At 47.0% G+C, this 23,490-nt stretch overlaps 2 protein-coding genes across 2 annotated transcripts in view; one reads left to right on the top strand and one right to left on the bottom strand.

Annotated features, from left to right (window-relative positions):
* Nucleotides 1-9,890, bottom strand: part of LOC135819158 (stomatin-like protein stl-1) — a 32,214-nt gene extending 22,324 nt beyond the window's left edge. The window contains exons 1-4 of the mRNA XM_065332318.1: nt 9,693-9,890; nt 6,142-6,261; nt 3,888-3,962; nt 493-592 (exon numbers count right to left, since the gene is read on the bottom strand). Of these exons, the coding sequence (XP_065188390.1) occupies nt 493-592; nt 3,888-3,962; nt 6,142-6,261; nt 9,693-9,728 (331 nt within the window). The 5' untranslated portion in view covers nt 9,729-9,890. The remainder of the gene's footprint in view (nt 1-492; nt 593-3,887; nt 3,963-6,141; nt 6,262-9,692) is intronic.
* A 777-nt stretch (nt 9,891-10,667) lies between these two features.
* Nucleotides 10,668-22,447, top strand: LOC135819154 (uncharacterized). The gene is made up of 8 exons (XM_065332313.1): nt 10,668-11,026; nt 13,111-13,196; nt 15,453-15,543; nt 16,417-16,920; nt 17,496-17,624; nt 20,278-20,423; nt 20,868-21,073; nt 22,029-22,447. Exons 1-8 carry the CDS (start codon nt 10,897-10,899, stop codon nt 22,165-22,167), a joined length of 1,431 nt encoding a protein of 476 aa, XP_065188385.1. The 5' UTR covers nt 10,668-10,896; the 3' UTR covers nt 22,168-22,447.
* Nucleotides 22,448-23,490: the final 1,043 nt, after the last annotated feature.

Raw genomic sequence — 23,490 nt, 5'->3', positions numbered from 1 at the left:
TGTCAATGCAATACGAAATGGCGGGAATCCAATGCTTAACACGCATCCATATACGCACACACGCGTACGCACACACACATACACGCACACACACACACACATACACGCGTGCGCGCGCACAAGCACGCGCGCGCGCACAAGCACGCACACACGCACCCGCACGCATGTGCACACGAGCAAACAAGCGCGAACGCACACCAACTGGGAGGATGCATCCAAACTGAGTATACTGGACACTCACAAAATTTCGTCAGTCTATAATTTCGTCCAACTCCAAAGAAAGGGAGTTCGTCCGGCTTTCAGTTTCGCCCAAAGAGTGTATTGAAAAGCAGGACAAATATTAAATCGAAATTAGTCCGGCATTTGACTTAGTCCAAAAGCTCCTGGGACGAAAAGAAGAAATTAAATTCCAGACGAATAATTCCATATAATTCCATATAATTCCATATAATTCCATATAATTCCACTTTTTGACAGTAGCAGGCAGTGTACCTGTTGTGATGGCAGTCTGAGACGGTATCTCTACAGCAATTTCCTTCATACTCTGCACGTAGGAGATGTGGTCGAAGAATGGCAGGAGAACGTTGATACCCTGTATGCATTGCAAAACAAACAATTATTGAATAGGCGGTCAACTTTCTAGAACACAAGAAGCTAATCGCGGCAAGAAAAACTAACCATGCTCTGTAAACCGCCCAATATTCACGCCACTAAATTTTTGCTATCTCTCAGAACCAGCAACTTTACGATGGCAGCACTGCGGCTATACATACCACACCCACTGTTTAAGTTTGATTTCACGATGGTTCAAGCAAACAGTAGGAAGTTTACAGTAAATCTCTTTTTCTTTTACTGCCATCATCAGGACTCAATGACACACGACTTTTCGCAGACCAGTTTTCGTGCATTCTGTGTGAAATACAAGCAACCGGAACCCAATGAAATGCATGGATAAAGAGCATCGCAAGGGTGGTAATCATTTAAGGTACCGTATTTCCCCGAATATAAGTCGCACTTGATTATAAGTCGCAGCCCATTCTCACGTCCGAACCAAATCGTCTCAATGCATTCACATAAGTAAGAAGTCACACTCGATTGTAAGTCGCACCCCATTCTTTGCCCTTGAAGTTTAGTGTAAAAAGGTGCGACTTACAATCGGGGAAATACGGTAGCTCATGCCGAAATACTTTTTCCGAAAATTCACCAGTTTGACACCTTTTCTTGCAATGCTATGGGTGTACTGAATGAGAAAATCAATATACTACTATACTAACTAGGGTATGAATTTGGGCACTTTGGAGGGGTTATGGCCCCTCAAAGTAGTCCAAACAAGGCGTTCTCTAAGAAAGAGACAGGTTTGTATTCGACACAATACAGTGCCTCCAACCTTCATCTGTTGCTTCATGTAATGTCAGTAATTATCATAAAGTTATGTCAAAATGATGTTGTGTTAGGTCATTGGACTCATTCACCCACTGTTTAGAGAAATATGCGAAGAAATGATCCTCTCTCGTAATTGATTCCAGTGGATTTGCCTCAACAGTGTGTGATTATAGTGGGCCTGAATTCCAGAAAGAGAATTGAAATGCACTTATATCATAGTTTAGTACAAGTCTGCCTCCTAGAAACAAATGAAAAGTGAACTCCTGTTTGTAAAAGTAGGTGTTTCTCTTATTTCGTGACATAAATGCAAACGTATGGGTGTGGTTTTCACAGGCCCCAAATATAGAGAAGGATTCATTGCACACCAGCAAAAATTTAGGATTAACGGCTTTCCCTCATGATGCTTCAACCCAGAAAATTTGAACAAAATCGGACAGAAAGTGGTTCTTGACCTCCATGGGTGAGCAGCAGCATTAGGCCCTGTACAGATCATCAACCACCACACCACAACTGAAGGAATTCAGAATTCAATACCAACGGATGTGTCGCTTTGTTGGTGGTGTGCTGTGGCAACTTGTCGAGGTCCGCCGGAGAGCGCAGCCGTGGTGTGGTTGTTGATGAAAAATAAGTGATATATCGAGCGAAGAAACAGTATGCACAAGGGGAGACACGAAAAGGAAAAAAAACGAAAGAAAGAGGAGGTAAGAAATGAGACAAGAGGGTATAAAATACAATACACACATACACACACACACAGTACAACGACAAACACCTACAGGAACTAGTGGACCCAGGGGTGCCAGGAAACAACTTGAGAGAACATTCTATGGTCACACTCAGTGAAATCTGATCCCGTGACGATGAACAATAGTGAAGTACTGCTCTACGTTTCGGGAACGCGACGCAAAGAATCACGCGAACTCTCTTCACGTTCCCGTAACGTAAAGAAATCCTGTTCTGCTCTACGTTTCACGTAGAGTAGTCACGTGGAATGTGTACTGGGAATTTCCCCTTCCATATTTGGCAGTTTTCTGCCTGCATTCGAATGATACCCAGGGCCCAGCAGCTCCGTACGCATTTTCTTTGCGTGTGCCACAACGTAGAGAACCTCATCTACACGTAGAAATCTGGACCCAAAACATGCGAAGCCGTAGACTCTAACCCAGACACTTGCTCTCTACGTGATTTCTCTACGTTTCACGTATAGCAGAACCTCTCTAATAACACTAGCACCCGCACCCGTGCACAGCCCAGTCACGGCTGTTCACGTGCAGGCACTTATCAATATGGCGTCGTTCGGTGCGATTTATGTAACATTGTGCGAATAGTACAAATACGCGATGAGTTTGCGTTTTTGCAAGAAACTCATGTCGATCCTCGCGTGGTTCCACGATTTGGGACGCGAAACCAAGAGAATTGAAAGCACTCGAGCGAGATACTCGACTTTTCGGCAATTTGAGAGAGAAAGAAGGTGGAAAGGCGTCCTGGCCTGCCCAGTTAGCTGTCTTTCCACTTCAAACTTGCGCGAAGTACTCCTGGCAGTCTGGAGATTGATTTCGCCAGTGATTGTCAGCCTCTGCATGGCGTGCTCGCGTGTACAACATTCAAGTTAGACATTTCGTAATCGTTCAACGCACAATAGGGTAGATATCACAATTTCAAGCTCACTTGGCCGGCTGCTGTCTTCTTCTATAATATCCCACATGCCGACTAAGCAATTTACAGCAGGAAGCAGCCTTCTACACTCAACAGCAACTAAAGCGCCACACCATTTTGTCTTCCAAATCAAGAGAAAACAGGCTCCTGACTCGTCGCGCGCATTTAGAAGTTCACGCGCGTATTCTAATGACACTTGGGGAAGACAACCAGAGGATAGTCCTATACCTGGGAAAAAATCGATCTAAGCTGGGAAAAAATCGGGAAGGGCTTCTCGGAGCCGAGTTTGTCAGCGACGACAAAAGGAGTATTCCAGAACGAAGCCAAAGTCGCACGACACAGAACAAATGTTTCTTGAAGGAAAGGCAGTCATGTGAGGTACGAGCGGAAAGCTTGAAACAAGACGCAGATGATCAGCGTGTTCCCCGGGCTGTCCGGGCTGACTAGTCTCCAATATCCAGGGGAAACCATGGCCTACTCGTGTTCTGACGATTTGAAAATTCAAATTTTCTTGCCATTGAAGCCCAATCGAGACTTTCGGCGGCCATATTGTTAAGTGGCGTGAAATCGCACAAAAAAACAGCCGTGCAGTGTTGGCAGACCTGAAGATGCACAGTACCCAGCACTGTGCTGACGCGCACAATAGGATTTCGGTGAGTACAGCACTGAACAAGTACAGTGCTGGCAACTGAAATCCGACCCCTGAGCGGCGCGTTCACCTTCTAGCGGTCTCTACTTCGTAGTTTTACAATCCCGTGTTGGGTCTTTGCGATGTGAGCGCACCGCTCAGGGGTCGGATTTCAGTTGCCAGCATTGTATGTGCGTACGGCCCGAAACTAGAAACTTACCGAATCACATTTCTTGTGAAACTTGCCAAACCGTTCAACAATGTACTCATACCGATGGGGAACAAAGTTGATAATCTAAATAAAGATCGAGAGACATGTAACAAGAGAAAAAGAACTGATTTCAATCCTTTGTTTTGCCTTTCTGCACCTCACACACACACACATACACACACACACAGACACACACACACGCCCATCGCAGAAGCGATGATAGCGAACAGCTATGTTAGACATAGCAACTTGTGCTGGGGTTACACCATTCAACAGCTTGCAAGGCTGATGAATTGACTGCCACTAATTTTAGCCTGGTTTCCACCACACAGCTGATTGAAGTGGCTTTTTCTGGTCAGTGAATCCCTATTTTTCATTTTTCATTCTTTTTTTCCATTTTTTCACACACACACACACACACACACACACGCACGCACGCATGCACGCACACACACACACACGCACACACACACACACACACACACACACACACACACACACACACAGAAAGGTGCCGGGTTTAGAGAGGGGTCCGCATAAGGAGGGTCTACAATTGTAGTGCACCTTGATGGCAATGCAGTGAATGGGATTTTCGATCTTTGACCACATGCTGGTGAGCTGATCCACTCACCTCCCACCGCTTTAGGAGCTGCATCTGCGCCTTGACCCTTGAAGGGTGGTGGCGTTCCTACGGATGCGGAAAACTCGGCCTCTATATAGAGAAACCGAGTCTCACGCGAACCGTGAATTTTTTTAGTGTACGACAACCTTTCGCGAGCGATTAACTTTCGCGACTTTCGCGAGCAGGGCCGAATCGCGAAAGTTTGACACGCGAATATGAAATTTGTACAATCATGTACTACGCGATGTGTGGATGATCGATCGTGCACTGTCGATGTCTGTACATGCACTGCACAGACTCAGGACTGTCTGTACATTCACAGCGCTGATCGATGCTTGCACGGCTACAGTCCAAAGCGCGCAGCTGTTGCAAGTAATTAGTTACGTACCAACACTAGTCTTGCTAGTTGTCGTTGGAGTACGGCGACTTGAACCAGAAGAGAATAAAACGGTCGACTGGAGAATGTCTCAGTGTTGTGGAAAGTGTTGTTGAACTTGTTGGAGTGTTTGGCCAGCTTGCTGTTGCGTAGATTTTAGTGTTGTACTGCTCCAAGAAGTCTTCTGAATGTTATCACCATAATAATCGCAGTGGCTCAGCAGTTCGAAGAGAAAGTCTTCTGATGATCCCTCTTCGAAAACACCATCCTTTCTCCCAGTACTAGTACTCACCTTATGATTATCTTTGATTCCTTGATTCCCTCTTACATTCTTTGATTCCTTCTTTCATTCTTTGATTTCTTCTCTCATTCTTCATGCACTCTGCGTCCCAGCACTCCGAGGCTTCGTAAAATAAAACACTTGAACATTTTCAGTGGAAGGTAAAAATCGCTAAAATTAATCGCCGCTAACTGGTCCAGTTTGCCAAAACGCTAAATTTAGCCGCCGCGAAAGTTTGTCGTTTTACAGTAGTAGATCACACGCAACAAACATGCACACACGCGCACACACATATGCGCGCGCGCGCGCGCACACACACACACACACACAAACGTACACACACACACGCACACACACACACACACACACACACCTCAGACCTGCCCATCGCAGGAGCAATGATAGCGAACAGCTATGTTAGGCAACTTGTGCTGGGATTACACCATTCAACAGCTTGCAAGGCTGATGAATTGACCGCCACTAATTTTAGCCTGGTATCCACCACATGCACACAGCTGAATGAAGTGGCTTTTTCTGGCCAGTGAATCCCTGTTTTTCATTTTTTCATTTCTTTACTTCTTTTTTTCTTTATCGACACACACACGCCACACCACATACTCCGGCATACACTGGCTGTTCGTAACCACCCAGGAGAATGAAAGAAGAGCTAGGAGAATGAGAAAGAGAAGAAAGACGTGTGCGACCATAATCGTCGGGAATTGAACCCGCAAACTCTCGATTGGAAATCGACTGCACATACCACTGCACCATATGGGACCCTCACCTCAGACCTCAGACCTGCCCATCGCAGAAGCAATGATAGCGAACAGCTATGTTAGACATAGCAACTTGTGCTGGGATTACACCATTCAACAGGACCCTCACACACACACACACACACACACACACACACACACACACGCACGCACGCATGCACGCACGCACACACACACACACACTGTGCATATCCACATCGTAAACTTACCGTGTTGACAGGAAGACGGGACCTTCCCGACGCCAAACGGTACTGTACGAGACTGGCAGGGGTCGCCATGGTGGGCTGGCGATGAGCAGCCATAACTGACCGCAGCAACGTACCGTGCCCCTGTGCAGCGCAGAGGAGGATGTAAACACATGGACCCATGTGCATACACATACACACCAACGCATACACATACACACACACGCACGCGCGCGCATACACACGCACGTACACGCACACACACACACACACACACACACACACACACACACACACACACATGTTGCATCTGGCCACGCCAAGTGCTAGTATAGCACTCCACGGAAACGAGAGAGCTTGGAAGCTCAGGGCCCTACGCTATGCTTTTTTGCCTTGATGACCTAGACAAAAAAAAGCATAGGGATGTTATAAATTCTTTAAAAAATTCCTTTTTTTAAGACATAACCTGGGATTCGAACCCGCTATATCGCGCCCTGCATGCATCCCCCGATACACTTCGCATACATACTAATTCTTCCAAGTTGCTTCACATTATGATCTTGCATTTGAAAGCCCTATTTGAATATGCATTGTGGCCAGCCGTCTTTGATGGTACGGTACGGTAGGGAGAGGTACGGGACAGGTACGATCGAGGGTAATACGACACCGTCTTCCGTACCGTACCATCAAACACAGCTGGCCACATATGCCCGCAATATTCAAATAGGGCTTTCAAACGCAAGATCATAACGTGAAGCAACTTGGAAGAATGGGTATGAATGCAAAGTGTATGGGGGAATGCATGTAGGGCGATAGTGCGGGTTCGAATCCCAGGATATGCCTGAAAAAAAAATAGGAGAATTGAAAAATTTATAACATCCCTATGATTTTTTGCCGTCAGATACGGGATAGCGCCAGGCGTGACACAAACAAACAAACACACAAATACCAAACGAGAGAGCTTGGAAGCTCAGGGCCCTGCGCTATGCTTTGTTGCCTAGCTCATCGTGCATGTTGTTAGAACTGATGGAAATGCTTTTTCCTTTGATTAGCTACATCATTGTATTGCAAAAACGTTTCAATGAGATACTGAAGTACAAGTAACGTCTTTTGCATAGCTATGGGACCGGCGCTGACTTTGCCGATCACGAGCGTTCTGGAGTCGACGGGATGTCTGTCCTGACGTTTCCTGGGACCGGCGCTGACTCTGCCGATCACGGGCGTTCTTCTTCTTCTTCTTATTCTTATTATTATTATTATTATTATTAAGTAGTGGTTGCGACCTCGGCGATGATTTGTAAGAAAAGGGTTTGCTCCCCACACACAGCGCGAGCTCCGGTGTGGGGAGCAAACCCTTTTATTATTATTATTATTATTATACTGACGGCAACTAACATCCATTCTGATTGCATTTACTCGTCTCCCTACTTCGTTTTTTTCTTCAGAAAATCTCCCCATACAGCAGGGAGTCGTTTACATAATATGACTCCCTGCTATAGATCTAAATGACTGTATATACGTTATAATTATTATGCTATCGGCCTACATGCGATTCCCGGGCTGGTCGACAGGCGGCCCAGCCAGCCTGCTAGTGGGATCTCGGCCTCGCACACAAACCCACAGAAAATGTTACTGCACTGAATGCATTCCCCCGATACACTTCGCATATATACTCATTCTCTTGATGGTACCGTACTCTTGATGGTACGGGACAGGTACGGGATAGCGCTAGGCATATCGATGGCACAAACAAACAAAAATATTGTGGCCAGCTGTCTTTGCTGGTACGGTACAGTACGGGACAGATACGGGATAACGCGAGGCGTGACACAAACAAACAAACAAACAAATAAACAAACAAACAAACAAACAAACACCAAATTAAAACTGTGTGGACCCTGGCTAGCGCCAGACGTTACTGAAGTAACGTCTTCTGCATAGCTACGGGAATTAAAGCTGTGTGGACCCTGGCTAGCGCCAGACGTTACTGAAGTAACGTCTTCTGCATAGCTACGGGAATAAAGCTGAGAGAATGGGGACAGTATGCAATCTGGGAAAACTCAACACACTTGCAGTCGAGTTTAAAAGTTCTATTAAAGAAACCATTCCCAGAGCATAATAATTATGGTCACAAAAAATAGTTGTTTTCTCTTCTTCACCCCTACTGACAAGGTTTCCTTCCACCTGACCTGACCTTTGACGCCCATCGCCGGAGGCGATGATAGCAATGCTACGGCAGAAGCCATAGCAACTTGTGCTGGGATTACACAATTCAACAGCTTGCAAGGCTGAAGAATTGACCGTCACTATTCAGCCTGGTCTACACCATACAGCTATTTGGAGTGACATTTTCTGGCCAGTGAATCCCTATTTTTGGTCTTTTTTCATTTTTTTTTCCCCGCACACACATCACACCACATACTCCGGCATGCACTGGCTGTTGGTAACCACCCAGGAGAATGAAAGAAAAGTCAGGAAGAGTCTGAGAAAGAGAAGAAAGACGTGTGTGACCATAATCGTCGGGAATCGAACCCGCAATCTATCGATTGGAAATCGCTGCACATACCACTGCACCATATGGGCACACACACACACACACACACACACACACACACACAAGGTGGGAAGCATTGGCAGTTGGGAATGCCCCTACACCATGCACATCTTTGTGAAGGCGTTTGTGTTTTTAACACATTAAGGTGGCCGGGGGGGGGGGGGGGGTACAACTTTTTCGGGAAAAATTTGACTGCATTTTTGAGTTTATCGGCAAGGAGGAGATGAAATTCGAAAATGTTTTCGGGTGAATCTCTGGAGAAGAGCCTTCTCTAGCCTCCTATAGTTTATTTTTACTTTTGAACAACATTTGAAAAAGTTATATGAAAGGTCCGTGGAAAAATGCAGTCAAAATGTAGTCAAAATTACCCCTAAAAAGTTGTACCCCCCATACCTTCCTGCTTCTATTCGATCCGTGCTTCTCTGCAAGGTTTCACATCAACCGAAGACATTCAGATAATTTTTGCTTTGGACTATGGCCGGAGCACATTCCGCCAAATCAGTGTGCACGGTAAAGCCATTAACATCCACTCCACGTAGCGAATAACTGGACCATTCAAATTCAAAAATGTAATACGTTATTCCCAATCTTATGATCATCCTGCAGAAATCTCTGGGCAAACAGTGCAATCGTGCAACTGCACTACGCAATAACAGCGAATGAAAAGCAACAATGCTTGGCGAGATAATTCAAGAATTTCTGCCGGGAATAATTTCCATGCTTTTCCGAATGACTTATTTTGTCCGCACACTGATAGAATACAAATTTACATGATGCAGGCCATGGAGAAATGCAGCACCAGAATCCCTAGGAGTGGCACGTGACAGTGAACTGAGGTGCTTTGAAATGGGAAACCTAAACAACAGTAATTGCCATGCACTCTCTCATCATCGTGCTGTTTCGGGTTGGAGCAAAGTAGGACACATGATTAGCGGAGGCCTTGCATATGAAAAGTGCTCAGTGTTAGGAAGTTGATGAACTCAAATTCCATCTGACGCCTGGCAAACTAAAAAACGCTCACCTGAGTACCCAGCTGACGCATTGTCCCCAAAGACATCTCGACAAACCGTGCAGAAAGTTACAAACTAACGGAGGATTCCAAGTCTGCTGCTCTCCTTTCGTTTGAGCTAAACTTTCGTCTGTTCTCCTCAATGTGATTCAATTCTTCTAGAAAATATCCAGGAATCAAAATTGGTTACATAGAACGAAAATGATTCGATTGCTCAACCAACATCATGACATCACGATTCACACCACCCACCCTCCAATATTAGCCAATGCCTCCATTCGATTTTCGCGTACCGGGCCCGCGGGATTCATACTGCAGCAGTAAAAATACCGACTCCAGCACAGCCACAAGTGAAAGTAAGTGAGGCACAACTCCGACTCGGGAGCCGGAGTAGTAAAAATACCAATCAGTGTAGTAAAATACCATTTTTACTACTCATACTCCAACACTAGAGTCAGTCCATTCATAAAAAGATGGGCTCTGGCTCTGGCGAGCTCCCGTATTTGGCGGTTTTTCGTGATTTCATCGTACACAGCTACAGTGCAGTGCATGCTGCGAACTTTGAAATTTGAAAAAGGGTCCAAAAAGGGTGCCTGAACTGGGGTTCGAACCGCAGAATGCACTGTTGCCAGGCGGGGTCAAACGGCCTGGATTTTGATGGTTTTCCCAATTCTGTGCTTTTGGGGCAAAACCTGGCCGAAATCCTATTCTTGCTATGGCTTGCTTTTTGGACAAAAAAACTTCAGAAACATAGCAGAGGATTCCATAGGGGATTGCCAAAAATATTCTAAAAAAACTCGAAATTTGACCCATTTATGGCCAAAAGCTAGAAGTTCATTTTTTTCTGAATGGACTGTCTGTACACCAAGTCCAAGACTGCAAGCCAAGGCAAGATAAAAAGTGCAAGACGGCAAGATCATCATTCTACTCTTGACAGCTTGATAGCACAGTACTGGCACCAGATAGATTGCTGTCAAACCAACAATTATGTGGATTGGTTTCTCAACAAGAACCATAAAACCCGTTTCGCTGCTACTATTGTAGCACTAGCCGCAAGATGTACTCTTGCTATTACTAGTGCACTGTGGTATGCTCAATTGTGCAGCATCGCCGGTGCAGTGGACCGGGACGGTGCCCGCCAGCTTCGGAACGACGCCAGTCCTAAAAGCCACGAAGCTTGTAGCTCCCTATCAATAATCTGTCGTGCCAATTAGTCATGCTTAGTGGAAGTAGCAAATCAGGGACACTAGCAGCTACTGCTGCCGCGAATGCTGCTACTGCCGGCGCTACTTCAGCTGCTGAGAAACGAGTGGCCGACATGTCATTGGGTGCCCTGAGTTATTTAGGTGAGGAATTTTAGAATTATTCTAGACTTGAACCAGACTGAAAATCACTGCATTTACTGAAGTGGAGTCAGGGCGGCAAGAAAATTCCAGACAAAGTTGAAAACATGAACAGTCACACTCAGAGAGAATACTTCGGGAGTTGTGACGGAAAGGTCTGAGCTCAAGCCGACAGTTTTGGAAACTGTACAGACGTGTAGCTCGTGTATAGTCATCAGTGGCAGTACTAGTAGTCCAGACACCACAGCAAATGGCCGCCATAGGTACTGCATAGTCAAAATAGGCAAAATGGCGGCTCACGGTGTGGTTGTCGGCGGTACATGACTACCATACCACAGTTGTGCACTGGCACATACATATACCGTAATGTCGCGTGCATTAGCCGGGGCTTATATGCCTATAAGCCGGTGATGGAGTCAGGCTTGTACACAAGACAGGCTTATACACGAGACAGGCTTATATGACAAGCACCACTCAATGACCAGGCTTGTATGCGCAAACTGCTGACTTTTGGACGTCAAAACCAACATTTTCCAACGGGAAAATGCCATGGGAAAGGTAAGTTTGAAGCTTGAAGAGTGCTGCATGGCCGTCGAGCGCAGCTGGTGTTGATTTCCGCATCTTCCCACGTTTTCCGCGTGTGCAAGTGTACGGTACCATGCAAACATGAACATGTAAAAGGCGCGCTCACCAGTCTTGCGTAGTAGCCCGGCTTACGCACGCGACACGTGGCGCGTCTCGTGTACTGGCCCGGCTTATTCATGCGACAGGCTTGTACGCGAAAAGCTGTTGCAGATTTCATGCTTCTACACGAGACAGGCTTATGCACAAATCCGGCTTATGCACGCGACATTACGGTACATGTAATCACCATACCACAGTTGTGCACTGGCACATACGTGCGAGCTACGCCCTTGCTGTAGCCGCCACACTCTAGGTGCACTCCGGCGTGCAGTACCTTGCTACTGTAAGGTGGTGATGTGTGTGTGGTAGTGGTGGGGGGGGGGGGGGGCACCCCTCGCCGGTCGCCTTTGCCTCCCCGACCGAAGTCGAGTACCCGATCTCAGATGGACTTCCTGGATGTGGAAATAACCGGCTTCGCTTGAACCGGGAATGAAACTCGGCAGCCTAATGTGTCGAAGGCCAATACTCTAACCACGTTGCCAACATAACGATAAAAAGAGAGCGCGCACCGTCATACCCTGGCATCAGAGCAACAATAATATGCACGGATTCAAATGTCATCTTCCTGTGACCATCATCAGAAATCATCACAATGTGGTCAAGAGGCACACCAACATGACTGTACTACACTAGTGATCTGCATTAAAAAAAACTGTACTTCGAAGTAGAGTATCAGTAATCATTGTTCAGCACAGATACTCTTCAGTCACGACATTCCACTGATGAATGTGACAGGGAAATTGATTTTGGAAAACTTTCATGACTTCGTTGTGGTGTGGCGATCACAGCAGAATTTGTTCTCTTTATTGCTATTTTTAAATTGTTGTCTCCGCGTCGATTATTTACTTCGAAGTCAGTACATTTTAAAACTGCCCCGATCCGGACGTCCCTAATCCGGGCATGTCTGTCTACCAGGCACCTTTCTGACCCATCTAAAGTCATATAATTTGTGCATAGGCACTACCCCAGTAATGTCATCAACAGGTTATATTAGCAGAGAAACACACTCCAAGATGCAGGGCCTCTGACTCGGCAGTGAACAAAATCCTGTTCCGGGATTCTGGCTCAGGCACAGGGTGCTGTTGGTCATAGCTGGACCCTGTTCAATTTTTACCTGGATTGTCCCCTTTTTATTACAGTAAAACTCACCAGATCCGGGCAGGTTGGGACCGAGCACTGTCTGGAAATAGGAGTATGCATACTTACTGCATGCAAGTTAGCACTTTTTATGCCAATCAATAGTTTTCCAAATTTAAAGAGAAAAAAAGAACCCCTGAATGCCTTGCATCCGCATAATTTTTTTCTTCTCGAATTTCGGAATTCCTGAGATGAATTTTAGAGAGTGTGTGTTGTATATTATCGGATTATCATGTACAATGTACGTACAACCTCATGTGTGCTAGGCAACTTGTCATCGCAAGGAGTGAGTGTGACACGCGCTGACTGTCAACCAGGACTGTCATCACAAGATATTCAAGCGTGGGAAAAGGTGAGACAGTTTGATTCTTGTGGACTGCCCGTACACAAAGGGTTAAAAAAGTATGTGTACCAGTTGGATATACAGCTAAACCCTATGTTTGCCAGACCCTGTACCAAGCGGAATCCTGTATTGACTGGACACATTTTCGAGTCATGTATCAAACTGCTGTGGATCACGAGTCGAACGTGCATCCCTGCTAATCCAGTGATTTCAAAGCAAATGCTTGTGGAGTTGGAATCCATGTGATCACTGGTGGCAGGCCGCGATGAGTCATGACACTGGTTCCTATAGAAGTACAGTAAGTATCGTTTATAAAGTGACCGGATATAATGATATACCGGTTATAGTGATAGAACACGTCAAAATCAAAATCAAATCTGAAAAAATACAGCTAAAATATCACTATATACACTATTATCGGCTATACCGATATATCGCTTATTGTGATGGCCTTCAGGAAGCAAACCATATCAAATGTACAGGAAAATATCGCATATAATGATCAAGAGTGATCTTTCTGCATGCTCTTGTCCGTTTCTGGCTGTGTTGCCTCTCACGATGATGTTGCCAACTCACGTACACAGCCACTCATGTCTATTTCTGGCTCTACGCAACTCGTTGGACACCGAGTAGATCTACGATCTACGTGAGCACGGATCCAGCTCAGGCTTTTTTTGGAGAACACGCTGAAGAAGCAGCCATGCCACATGATGTATCGAAGTTCTAGTACATGTACAGTCTGTACTCGTACTGCACTGCCATGCACTGCTCTGTGTCATGCACCGGTACACAGTCCGCGGAGCATGCATGCACTTTCAGCATGCTTTTTCCAGCGTGTACGCATCATTTCATGTGCAGTCATGTGCCATGTGTCGGTCAAACATGCAAATCGGCTATAGTGATGCACCGGATATAGTGATACATTTTCGAAAATCAAAGGGGCACGTTATATCCGATATTTACTGTACATGTATAGACAGGCCATGCGATAAGAAATCATGGTCGTTCTGATATAATGTCCTGACACTTCTTCAATTGGTCGGAAATGCCATTTTGCCACACATGTCTTTGAAAGCTGACGTTTTCAAATTTCCCACTCAACGCTGAAGGACAGCACGGAGTTTCTTGCCTGAAAATGTGCACTCCATTTCCAAAATAACTTTGGTTCTGCTTCACCGCTTTTTTCTTGGGCTCGTTGGAAAGCTCTTGATGAGAGAAATACAAGAGCCCAAACTCTCCAAGAGCACTACTCATTGTCCGCCACAACGCGCTCCAAACGCGAGTCCAGTTCCAGATCTGAGACAAAATCGGTCTCCTTCGCCCAGCCATTTCACTGAATCTAGCTCGGAAATGCTCAATTTTTTTGCGAGTGGAAGCTTAGGCCATACCAAGTTATTTCTATGTTCCGCGTCACCGCGCGCGTACCATTTCGAATCCTTGACAAGAAAAAAAAACCCCGAGACGAGGCAATCAATGGTTGTTCTGGCGAACATTCTCTAGCCAGTATGGCAAATCAGAGGTTATCAGTTTCTCGATAATCTTGCATTCCAGGTGATGGTGCGTAGAAGGTGCGAGCGATGAAATTTTCTATTTCTCCAAACCGCACGGTAGGGCCTGCTCACCAAGCGAGCGGAGATTCCAGGTGTCAAGAACTTCGAGATTTTCCAAGATCGTGATGGAATTCACTCTACTCACATCAAAGTGCAGAAGGAGCTATCCATGAAATCTCATGTATCGCTCCAGCCCAGCGTGCCAGCTGTCATGTGGCGACTTGTTGTCGTTTTGGATATAAGTGACAGTTTAGTAGTGCTATTCTGTGTGCACCATGGCTCAGTACACATACATGTACATGTAGAATGGAGTTTTGCTTTTTCCTCTGGTTTTGTTTTTTTGTCCGCCCATCCGCTCGCCTTTTCCAGAGAATGTCCGACGCGAAACATAGAATTAAATTGGTGTGGCCTTACCTTGCCATACCTTACGCGATCGCAGTGCCAGTCCTGGGACTCCTGGCACGTGCTGCCTGTCCTCAAGCGTGCGCCATGTGTACGCGACGTTGGCCGTTCGGTGCGCGCTTGGTGTGCCGCGTATACACAACACTGACATGTGACAGGTACAGGTTAACTCCACTAGCACTCAGGCGCACAGTACATGTACACCACCAAGTAGGGTGAACAGTCTCCTACATGTAAGGTTAAAATGGATGCTTTCGATGGACTTTTGTTATTGAGACGATGCATTCATTGCTCTGCCCCGATCTGCTCTCAGGAGCACGGAATACATCTACCGCCTGCGCTCGCTGCATTCTACCGAAGTGCAGACGGGCTGGACATTCGATGGCAGGCACTGATCTTCAAAGGTAAGCCTTAGATCTAAGATGGCTACTGGTAGCTGCTATACTCGGGCCATGCATGAATAGGCCCATTGCACAATGACGTAATTTCTACCATAAATACCCCACACAGCCACCTGGGCATGGTCGTGTGGGGTGCTGAACAATGCAGCGTACTTACTACTCGCATGCATTACTCATACGCGTACCTTCCATACAATGCGCAATGGGCTTATACTCCGTGGATACAGACTTTTACAAAGGGAGATTTTTGTAGTCCAGGGATCATTTAGCGTCACGGGAATGTTGAGACAGAGTAATGTCCGAATGACTGCAATGGAGTGTGCCGATTCTTAGCAAGGGTACAGACTTAGAGCTTGCTTATTTTCGCTTTCTCTATGGCAGTGCTCAATCTCCAGACAGCTAGCTCTTTAATTTTGATCTTAGTTTTAGTTTTATTCCAAGCAATACATGGCTGTGGCAGCCAATGACCACTTTGCGTTGCGACTGCAGGGTTTTTTTTTATAGCCAACCACGGCCAACAAGGAAAAGAGTAAGAAGTCGAAAAGAAAAGGAAAAGAAGAAAATATGGACTAAAATTACGGTCTCTAAGGCAAGGCTTTCCAAACAAAACGGAAGTTCCAGGGCATGCTCTTTTAACTTGAAGTTTTCTCTCTCTCTCTCCTTATCTCCCGCCCTCTCCCTTTTAGCACACACCCGAATACCCTCTCTCTTCTAACACACACACACATACACACACACAAAAACACGACATCATACACACACGCACGCACACACACACACACACACACACACACACACACACACACACACACACACACACACACACACACAAATACCCTCTCCCATTCGCCTTCTCTCTGATTTACTTGCTGCCAGAACGACAAGACGTTGGCCACGTGTGCATACCACCGCTATCACAGATCACACCAATGCACCGACCTCCCAGGCCTGCCGGGAAATCACCACCTGCATCACCCCAGTCGCACAGTGGAAACACTACTGATACCAGTTTTGAGACATCCTACGGGCACAGGCATGATCCATCGGCTACAGCTATACAACAGGACCAGGATTTAGCGGATAATTGCGCCGAGTCATCGGCACATCCACAAATGTCTTATCAGGAGGAAGAAGAAGGCACGTTGGCAAGAAGATTCCTGCCTGGAGAGTGGTCACTGCGTGGCTTAGCCCTACGTTGTTGTCTGGCTTCCGGGGAGCAGTCCTGGGTCGATCAACATATGCCCCGGGAATGCCTGCAACGGCCGTGTCAGAAGAGAATTGATGGCATTGTACGGCACCTGCTGAAAGACGTCACTCCGCAGCAGTTGGCGGCAACCAAGTTGGCAACAACCAGGAAGAGCCATCGTCACTACTTGGCAGGTAGAGTGCATTTCATGATTTTACTGCAGCTGTAACCAACAAATTTTTGTATTGAAGCATCCGAATTTGGATTAAACCTAAAGCTTAGGGTGGCATGGTTTTAGAGGAATCAGGGGCGTTGGAAGGTATTTTAGGGTAGTGCCGTCAGCCACCTGATCTACACTTCACTCGTCAGGCTGCGTGGCTCCTCTGAAATGTTTCGAAATTTAATTTATAGCCAAAATCAGTACCTTTCGTTTGACGGGGTATCTGGGACAACGGGTGCTGCGGTCAATGCCGTAGTGACCATAGCATGTGAGACGCCCCTGTGAATGGTCTGGAGACAGGCGGGTAGCCTGCATGGGGCAAGGGGGACACGTGCACACCCCCTCCCCCCCCCCCCAAAAATGTTTGACCTAGTTTCAGAATGTACATAATGACAATGATGACACAACCATCTTAGGCTACACATATGATATGGCTGCCGTGCACCCCCCCCCCCCCCCCCCCCCTGAGAGGGGGATCAGCTATGCCCCTGTGTACATGCCGTATGGTATAATGTAATTCCACAACACGTTTGTTATGTCTGTCTGCAGATGATGCCATGGCCACCACCGGACACGCCAGTCTGCAATGGCTTGTCCTGGATGAGATCAATCGTCTTGGTCATGTGATCATCGACTGTTGCCTGGTTACCAGTAGCTGGCAGACTAACTCAATCCGCGGTGAGGCTGATGTGTGGCTAATGTGTGGCTCGGTGATTGTTGCTAGGAGGTTTAACCCCTCCTCGCCTTTTCTGTAGGATGGTGAACATGTGTACCAGATCACATCTGTGGTGTGGTGACTATGTACCAGATCACATCTGCGGTGTGGTGACTATGTACCAGATCACATCTGTGGTGTGGTGACTTAGACTATGTACCAGAGCACATGTGTGGTGTGGTGACCCTGTACCAGATCACATCTGTGGTGTGGTGACTATGTACCAGATCACATCTGTGGTGTTGTGACTATGTACAACCGGCAAACTCATAGGCTTCAGTCTGCCTATTTAGATTATGTAGTACTATGGCTATGACTTTTGCTGGTGTGGTGACTGGACTACGCTAGCTATACACGAGCTGCACACCTGCACACGCGTGCACTCGTATACACGCACGCGAGCGCAAACACACACAACACACACACACACACACACACACACACACACACACACACACACACACACAAACAAACACATACACACACACACACAATAATCTTCGTCCTTGTGGTCGGTAGTTTGGCAGCCTGGTTCGCTTTCACGCTAGCCGTGCAAAAAGTATTGTATTGTGAAGAGAAATTGGAAGCGTATCCAATTTCGAAAGTAGCAGGGCCGGAGGCAGCTTCCGCAGAGCGGTGCGGCCGAAGGGCCATCTTTAAGGGGGTGTGGGGGTCCTCCCCCAGAATTTTTTTTGAATTTAGACTGCAAATCCTGCACTCTGGGCGACTCCCTGTACAAAATCATACATCGAAACTTTTTCTCCCCGGTTTTGGACGTTCCACGGCCACATCGTGGACCGACTTTTTGGGAAGTTTTTTTTTTTTTTTTTTTGGTACGGCCATGGCCGTACCGGCCGTACCAGTGGCGCCGGCCCTGAGTAGTGTATGCACCGACGCAATCCACACCAGTCTTGCAGGACCACATTGTATTGCATTTTCAACTATTTTGTCTTTATGGACATTTAAGGCTGGGAAGTACGGAGGCGTAAAATAAAAGAAAAACATATGTGAACGAGTTATGAAGCAACTACCGACGACTGTAATAAGATAATAAGCAGTCAGAAAGTGTGACAACAGGGCACAAAACTGACTACCGTAAAAGTCCGTAAATAAGTACCTGCCCGAAAGAAATACCCTCTTTCATTCTTTTGGCTCTGTCTGTTGAAGTCAAGTCGAGCCCGATAAACATACTGCCCGAAATAAGTACCGGTACGGTGTGCACATGCAGCACGTAGCATGTACATCGACATGAAAATGACTTCTCCACTACACACAAGTCAGGTCCGAAAGTTAGTTCGTGCCCGAAAGTCAGTACCCGCCCGAAAGTTAGTACGGGTGTGGTCACTAAATTCGAAAGTAAATACGTACTTATTTACGGACTTTTACGGTACTTATTGTCTTGTTTCAGCCGTGGATAGTTGCTCCATAACTCGTCCCCATGTGTTTTTCACCAGTTGTAGTCTTCGGGGTGCCGAGTCGAATGGTCTTGGTCCGAGGAAGCTGAGACGCCCCGTCCTCCTTTATTCCCAATCAAACTCGTGCACTTCCACCGAAACTAGGTGACTGCACCCTACTAGATGGGATTTGTATGCGAAATGTCACTAAAAGCGCCGTTTCGTTCTTATAAAAACACGGAAGACCGCGATTGGTCCATATGTTGTAGTCTTTCGGACGCTGAGTCGACTGGTTTTGGTCTGCAAAGGCTGCGATGCAGCGTTTGTTATAGATTGCATTCACTTCGTATTGCCGTCGCTGCATGCTGCTCTCTCGCTGCCTCTTCGTACGATCCTATCTCCTTTCGCTTCGTACAATCTTCTCCATTCGCGCATGTCTACGGTATTTCTCATCATGGCTGCTGGCCCTTTCCTGGTTGCGCTGGGCATGCTCGGGTCATTCTCTTGCTTACCTTCGTTTTGATAACTACCAACAATAATTATTCCTCGTGTTGCTTGTGACTGTCGTGTGCCACAAGCATGCAGTAACTAAGTGTAAGTTACAACAGCGTTCGGCCCTTATTCCCAATCGAACACGAGTAAGTAAACGGTCACGTGCTCATGCGTACACCAGTCACCTGGCCACCATGCCTGCAGGCTACAACTTTTACAGCGTTCCTGTCACTCGAGCTGAACCTTGGTGTGAAAGGTGTAGCCTGCGTGCACGGTGACCAGGCGACTGGTGTACGCATGAGCATGTGACCACTTACTTAACTGTGTTTGATTGGGAATAAGGGCCGAATGCTGCATCGCTGCCTTTTTGGACCAAAACCAGTCGACTCAGGGTCCAAAAGACTACAACATATGGACCAATCGCGGTCACCCGTGCTTTTATGAGAGCGAAACGGCGCTTTTAGTGACATTTTGCATACAAATCCCCATCTAGTAGGGCGCAATCACCCAGTTTCGGTGGAAGTGCGCGAGTTCAATTGGGGATAAAGGAGGAAGGGAGCGTCTCAGCTTCCTCGGACCAAGACCATTCCACTCTTCACCCCAAAGACTACAACTGGTGAAAATTTGATTTTAGGGTATACTTCCCCTTTAGGTCCAGAGGCATTTGACTTTGATTATGTTTCTATGCTTGACTTGTTGTATTGCTCAATTGCTCTGTTGTCGTATGCAGGTTCAGTATGGTTGGTTGAGATGAATGGGAACATGCACCGCATTGCCACATCCTTCCACCACTACTACCGTCTGCTCATGGCTCATCTTGGCGTGCAAGACTGGCAGCTGCTGCTGACATCACTACAGCCACCATCACAGGCCATGGTTGGTTGCATTGTACATGTACTGCTTTGGCTGCTGCTGCCATCACTGCCGACACTGGTGCTGTTGCTGCTTTGGCTGCTGCTGCCTCCGTTGCTGGCTCTGCTGCCTCCGTTGCTGGCTCTGCTGCCGCTCATGATGCTTTTGCTGCTGCATGTCCTCTGCTGTGACCTTTAGGCGACTGCGTTATTTGAAGTTGAAAATTCTTCACATTTGCGCCTTTTGTCCTTCCATTACCCCGGTATGTGTGTGTGTGTACGTATGTGTGCGTGTGTGTGCGTGAGGTGATGCAATAGCGGCGGACTCAAACTGCTGTGTGGAAAGCCAGCATCACCAGGAAACGCATGGAAAGACCAGGGGGTTTCTTAGACTAGGGAGGATGGTTGCCGCAAACAAGAACCCAACAGTGTGATTTCACTTTGTGTGTCTGTCCAAAACATTGATCAGTTCTACTTCAAGCTGTTCATTCCCAATCGGCTAAGACTGGACCAGGAAGGCAATGGCAGTGAGAGCAATGGTGCAGTTGCCGATGGGCAGAATGAGAAGCGTTCGTCATCACGCCGACACCGCCGCGCAGAGAGGCATTGCATAGACCCGGCGGTGTTTGCCCGCACCCCAGCAGCAGCAGCGGCGGCAGACAAGCGGAAAGTCAGGTACGTGTTCACCGTGGAGTTTGCCCTCTCCTGATGCTCCCCGATGTGACAAGGGGCACGCACATAGTATACCTATACACACACACGTATACACACATACACACACACACACGCACATACACACACACACACACATGCACACACACACACATGCACACACACACACACACACATGCATGCATACATACATACCTGCATACACACACGCATACACATGCATGCACATACGCATACACACACACACGCTCACACACACACACACACACACACATACCCCCCCCCCCCCCCACACACACACACATACTAGTACACCCCCCCCCCCCCACACACACACGCGTTCACACACACACACACACACACACACACACACACACATACACACACACACGCACGCACGCACCCCCCCCCCCCCAAACACACACATGTACACGCCTGTGTGCGTACAAATACCATTTGATGTTCTTGTAGCGCATGTAGGGAACTAATTACGGGCAAATCAACGGACTATATTCACAATTTGTCCGGTAAATGTGGACGGATGACGTCAAATATCTTGGTAATGTCACCCGTACACATTTGCCGGACAAAAGTGGTGCTTTCAGCCTCAGGAGACGTTTACAGTTGTTTGTTGTGTTGCAGATGGAAAAACAACAGACTACATCCAGTTTATCCTACAGGATTGGACACACCTGTATCATATCACCATGTATAGTCACTGTATACATTTCATTATCCTGCACCAGATCTATCCTGTCTTACTTCCCCATTCATGCTGTTGTGGTTGGTGTGTGCGTCTGTGTGTGTGCCCGCGCGCACGTGTGTCTGTGTGTGTGTGTATATGTGTGTGTGCGTGCGTGTGTGTGTGTGAGTGTGCGCGTGGGTGTGCGAGTGCACACGTGTATTGCGTATACGCACAAACGCTGTGTGCTGACACAACCAATTCATTGGTGTACAGAAGCCGGAAACGGTCGTCAGCGACAACTCAACTTGCTCCCGCTGCATCAACTGCTGGAAGGGTGCCAACTCCACGTGCAAGTCTCGCCACAGAGCCAGAATTCGGCACCGGCAGAAGAACCAAACTACCGCCAATCTGACAGTCTCGACTAGTACCTTGTTGTTACTCTACACTGCATGCGTATACTACCGGTATACATATGTACAGTTACCATGACTACCGATCTGACACTCGCCGCTGCTGCTATTGTCTCGTTGCCACACATTACAGCGAAGACTTTGATTGCCATTGAGTGCACTTCAAGTGTGAATTTGAGTTTCGACGATTTTTTTAAACCTGTTTGTTGAGATTCGAAGACAGTTTTTTATTCTCTATATTCCACCAAATGTTTCTATCCGTACGTGTTATTCATCGCACTACATAGACCGTTTGAACCAGGGAGTAGTAGTTTACTCCTCCGGCCTGGTTTGAAGAGTGGCAGGATGCATGGTACGAGTGAATGAATGCATGGCCTGATACAGCCCGCGAGTCACAATCTGTGAACACATCATCCCCTCTCCCTGCTGTGAAAAACAGAATAATAATCTGATATTGATCTGATCTGTTCATACTGTACATGGAGATCTACCAAGTAGAACTGTAGAATGACAATCATGACTGTCAGAAGCAAAAGCTGATATCAAGCCGCAAGCGCGGCACATGAAAACATAGAGTAAATGTACACAGCCTGCTGTGGTGTGAGGCCTTTGCACCGATCTACAGAGCGCCTGCCCTGGAGCGCCACCACACAAGACATAGTCAACTTTGCGTATACCGACACTCGGCGGGGCATCAAAATAGTAGTGTCCTTATTCGCGAAGTGGTCTTATACCCGAAGTCTCATTATAATTTATGTATTACAGTTAGATGGGACTTTGCTCTGGGCATGGAAATTCTGTCGTTATTCGCGAATTGTCATCATATCTGCAGTCGTTATTAGCGAAGTGGACTGTAGTTCAAGTGGCCAGTGTGGTGGCTAAACGGTGTGAGATGTGATGGAGAGTACCATACTTACTTAGGTCCACAGCCTTTGCCACTCCTTCCCGGTGGGCTGCAGAATGGCTGTAAAACATGTGTGCAAGGGTGTCCCACCCATCCCCAAGCAGAAGTTCATGTCCTGCTACCATTCGTTTCTCAAATTTGGTCTTAGACCAACACGGTGCGCCTGACTGGTGTAGGACTAGACAATTGCATGAATAATCAACACCAGCTCCACGGAATTCAGCAAAAGCGTGCGCAAAGAGGCACACACACACACACACACACACACACACACGTACACACACGCACGTACACATACATACACACACGTACATACACACACGTACATACACACACATACATACACACACAGCACAGTGAGCCGTCGCTAGGAGCAAAACCTATCCACATAGCCGGCCCAGCAACAATATCTAAGCACACG

Source organism: Sycon ciliatum, chromosome 6 (genome assembly GCF_964019385.1).
Source record: "Sycon ciliatum chromosome 6, ocSycCili1.1, whole genome shotgun sequence".
Lineage (NCBI taxonomy): Eukaryota > Metazoa > Porifera > Calcarea > Leucosolenida > Sycettidae > Sycon > Sycon ciliatum.
The sequence above is the reverse complement of the archived record's forward strand: the minus strand, read 5'-3'. Positions and strand labels throughout refer to the sequence as shown.

What these genes read in the sequence shown, in the direction of transcription:
- LOC135819154 (XM_065332313.1), top strand. Translation starts at nt 10,897, where the DNA reads ATGCTTAGTGGAAGTAGCAAATCAGGGACACTAGCAGCTACTGCTGCC. An exon ending in AGCCACCATCACAGGCCATG is followed by an intron (nt 20,424 to 20,867) that starts GTTGGTTGCATT and finishes AACATTGATCAG; the next exon opens with TTCTACTTCAAGCTGTTCAT. An exon ending in GCAGACAAGCGGAAAGTCAG is followed by an intron (nt 21,074 to 22,028) that starts GTACGTGTTCAC and finishes ATTGGTGTACAG; the next exon opens with AAGCCGGAAACGGTCGTCAG.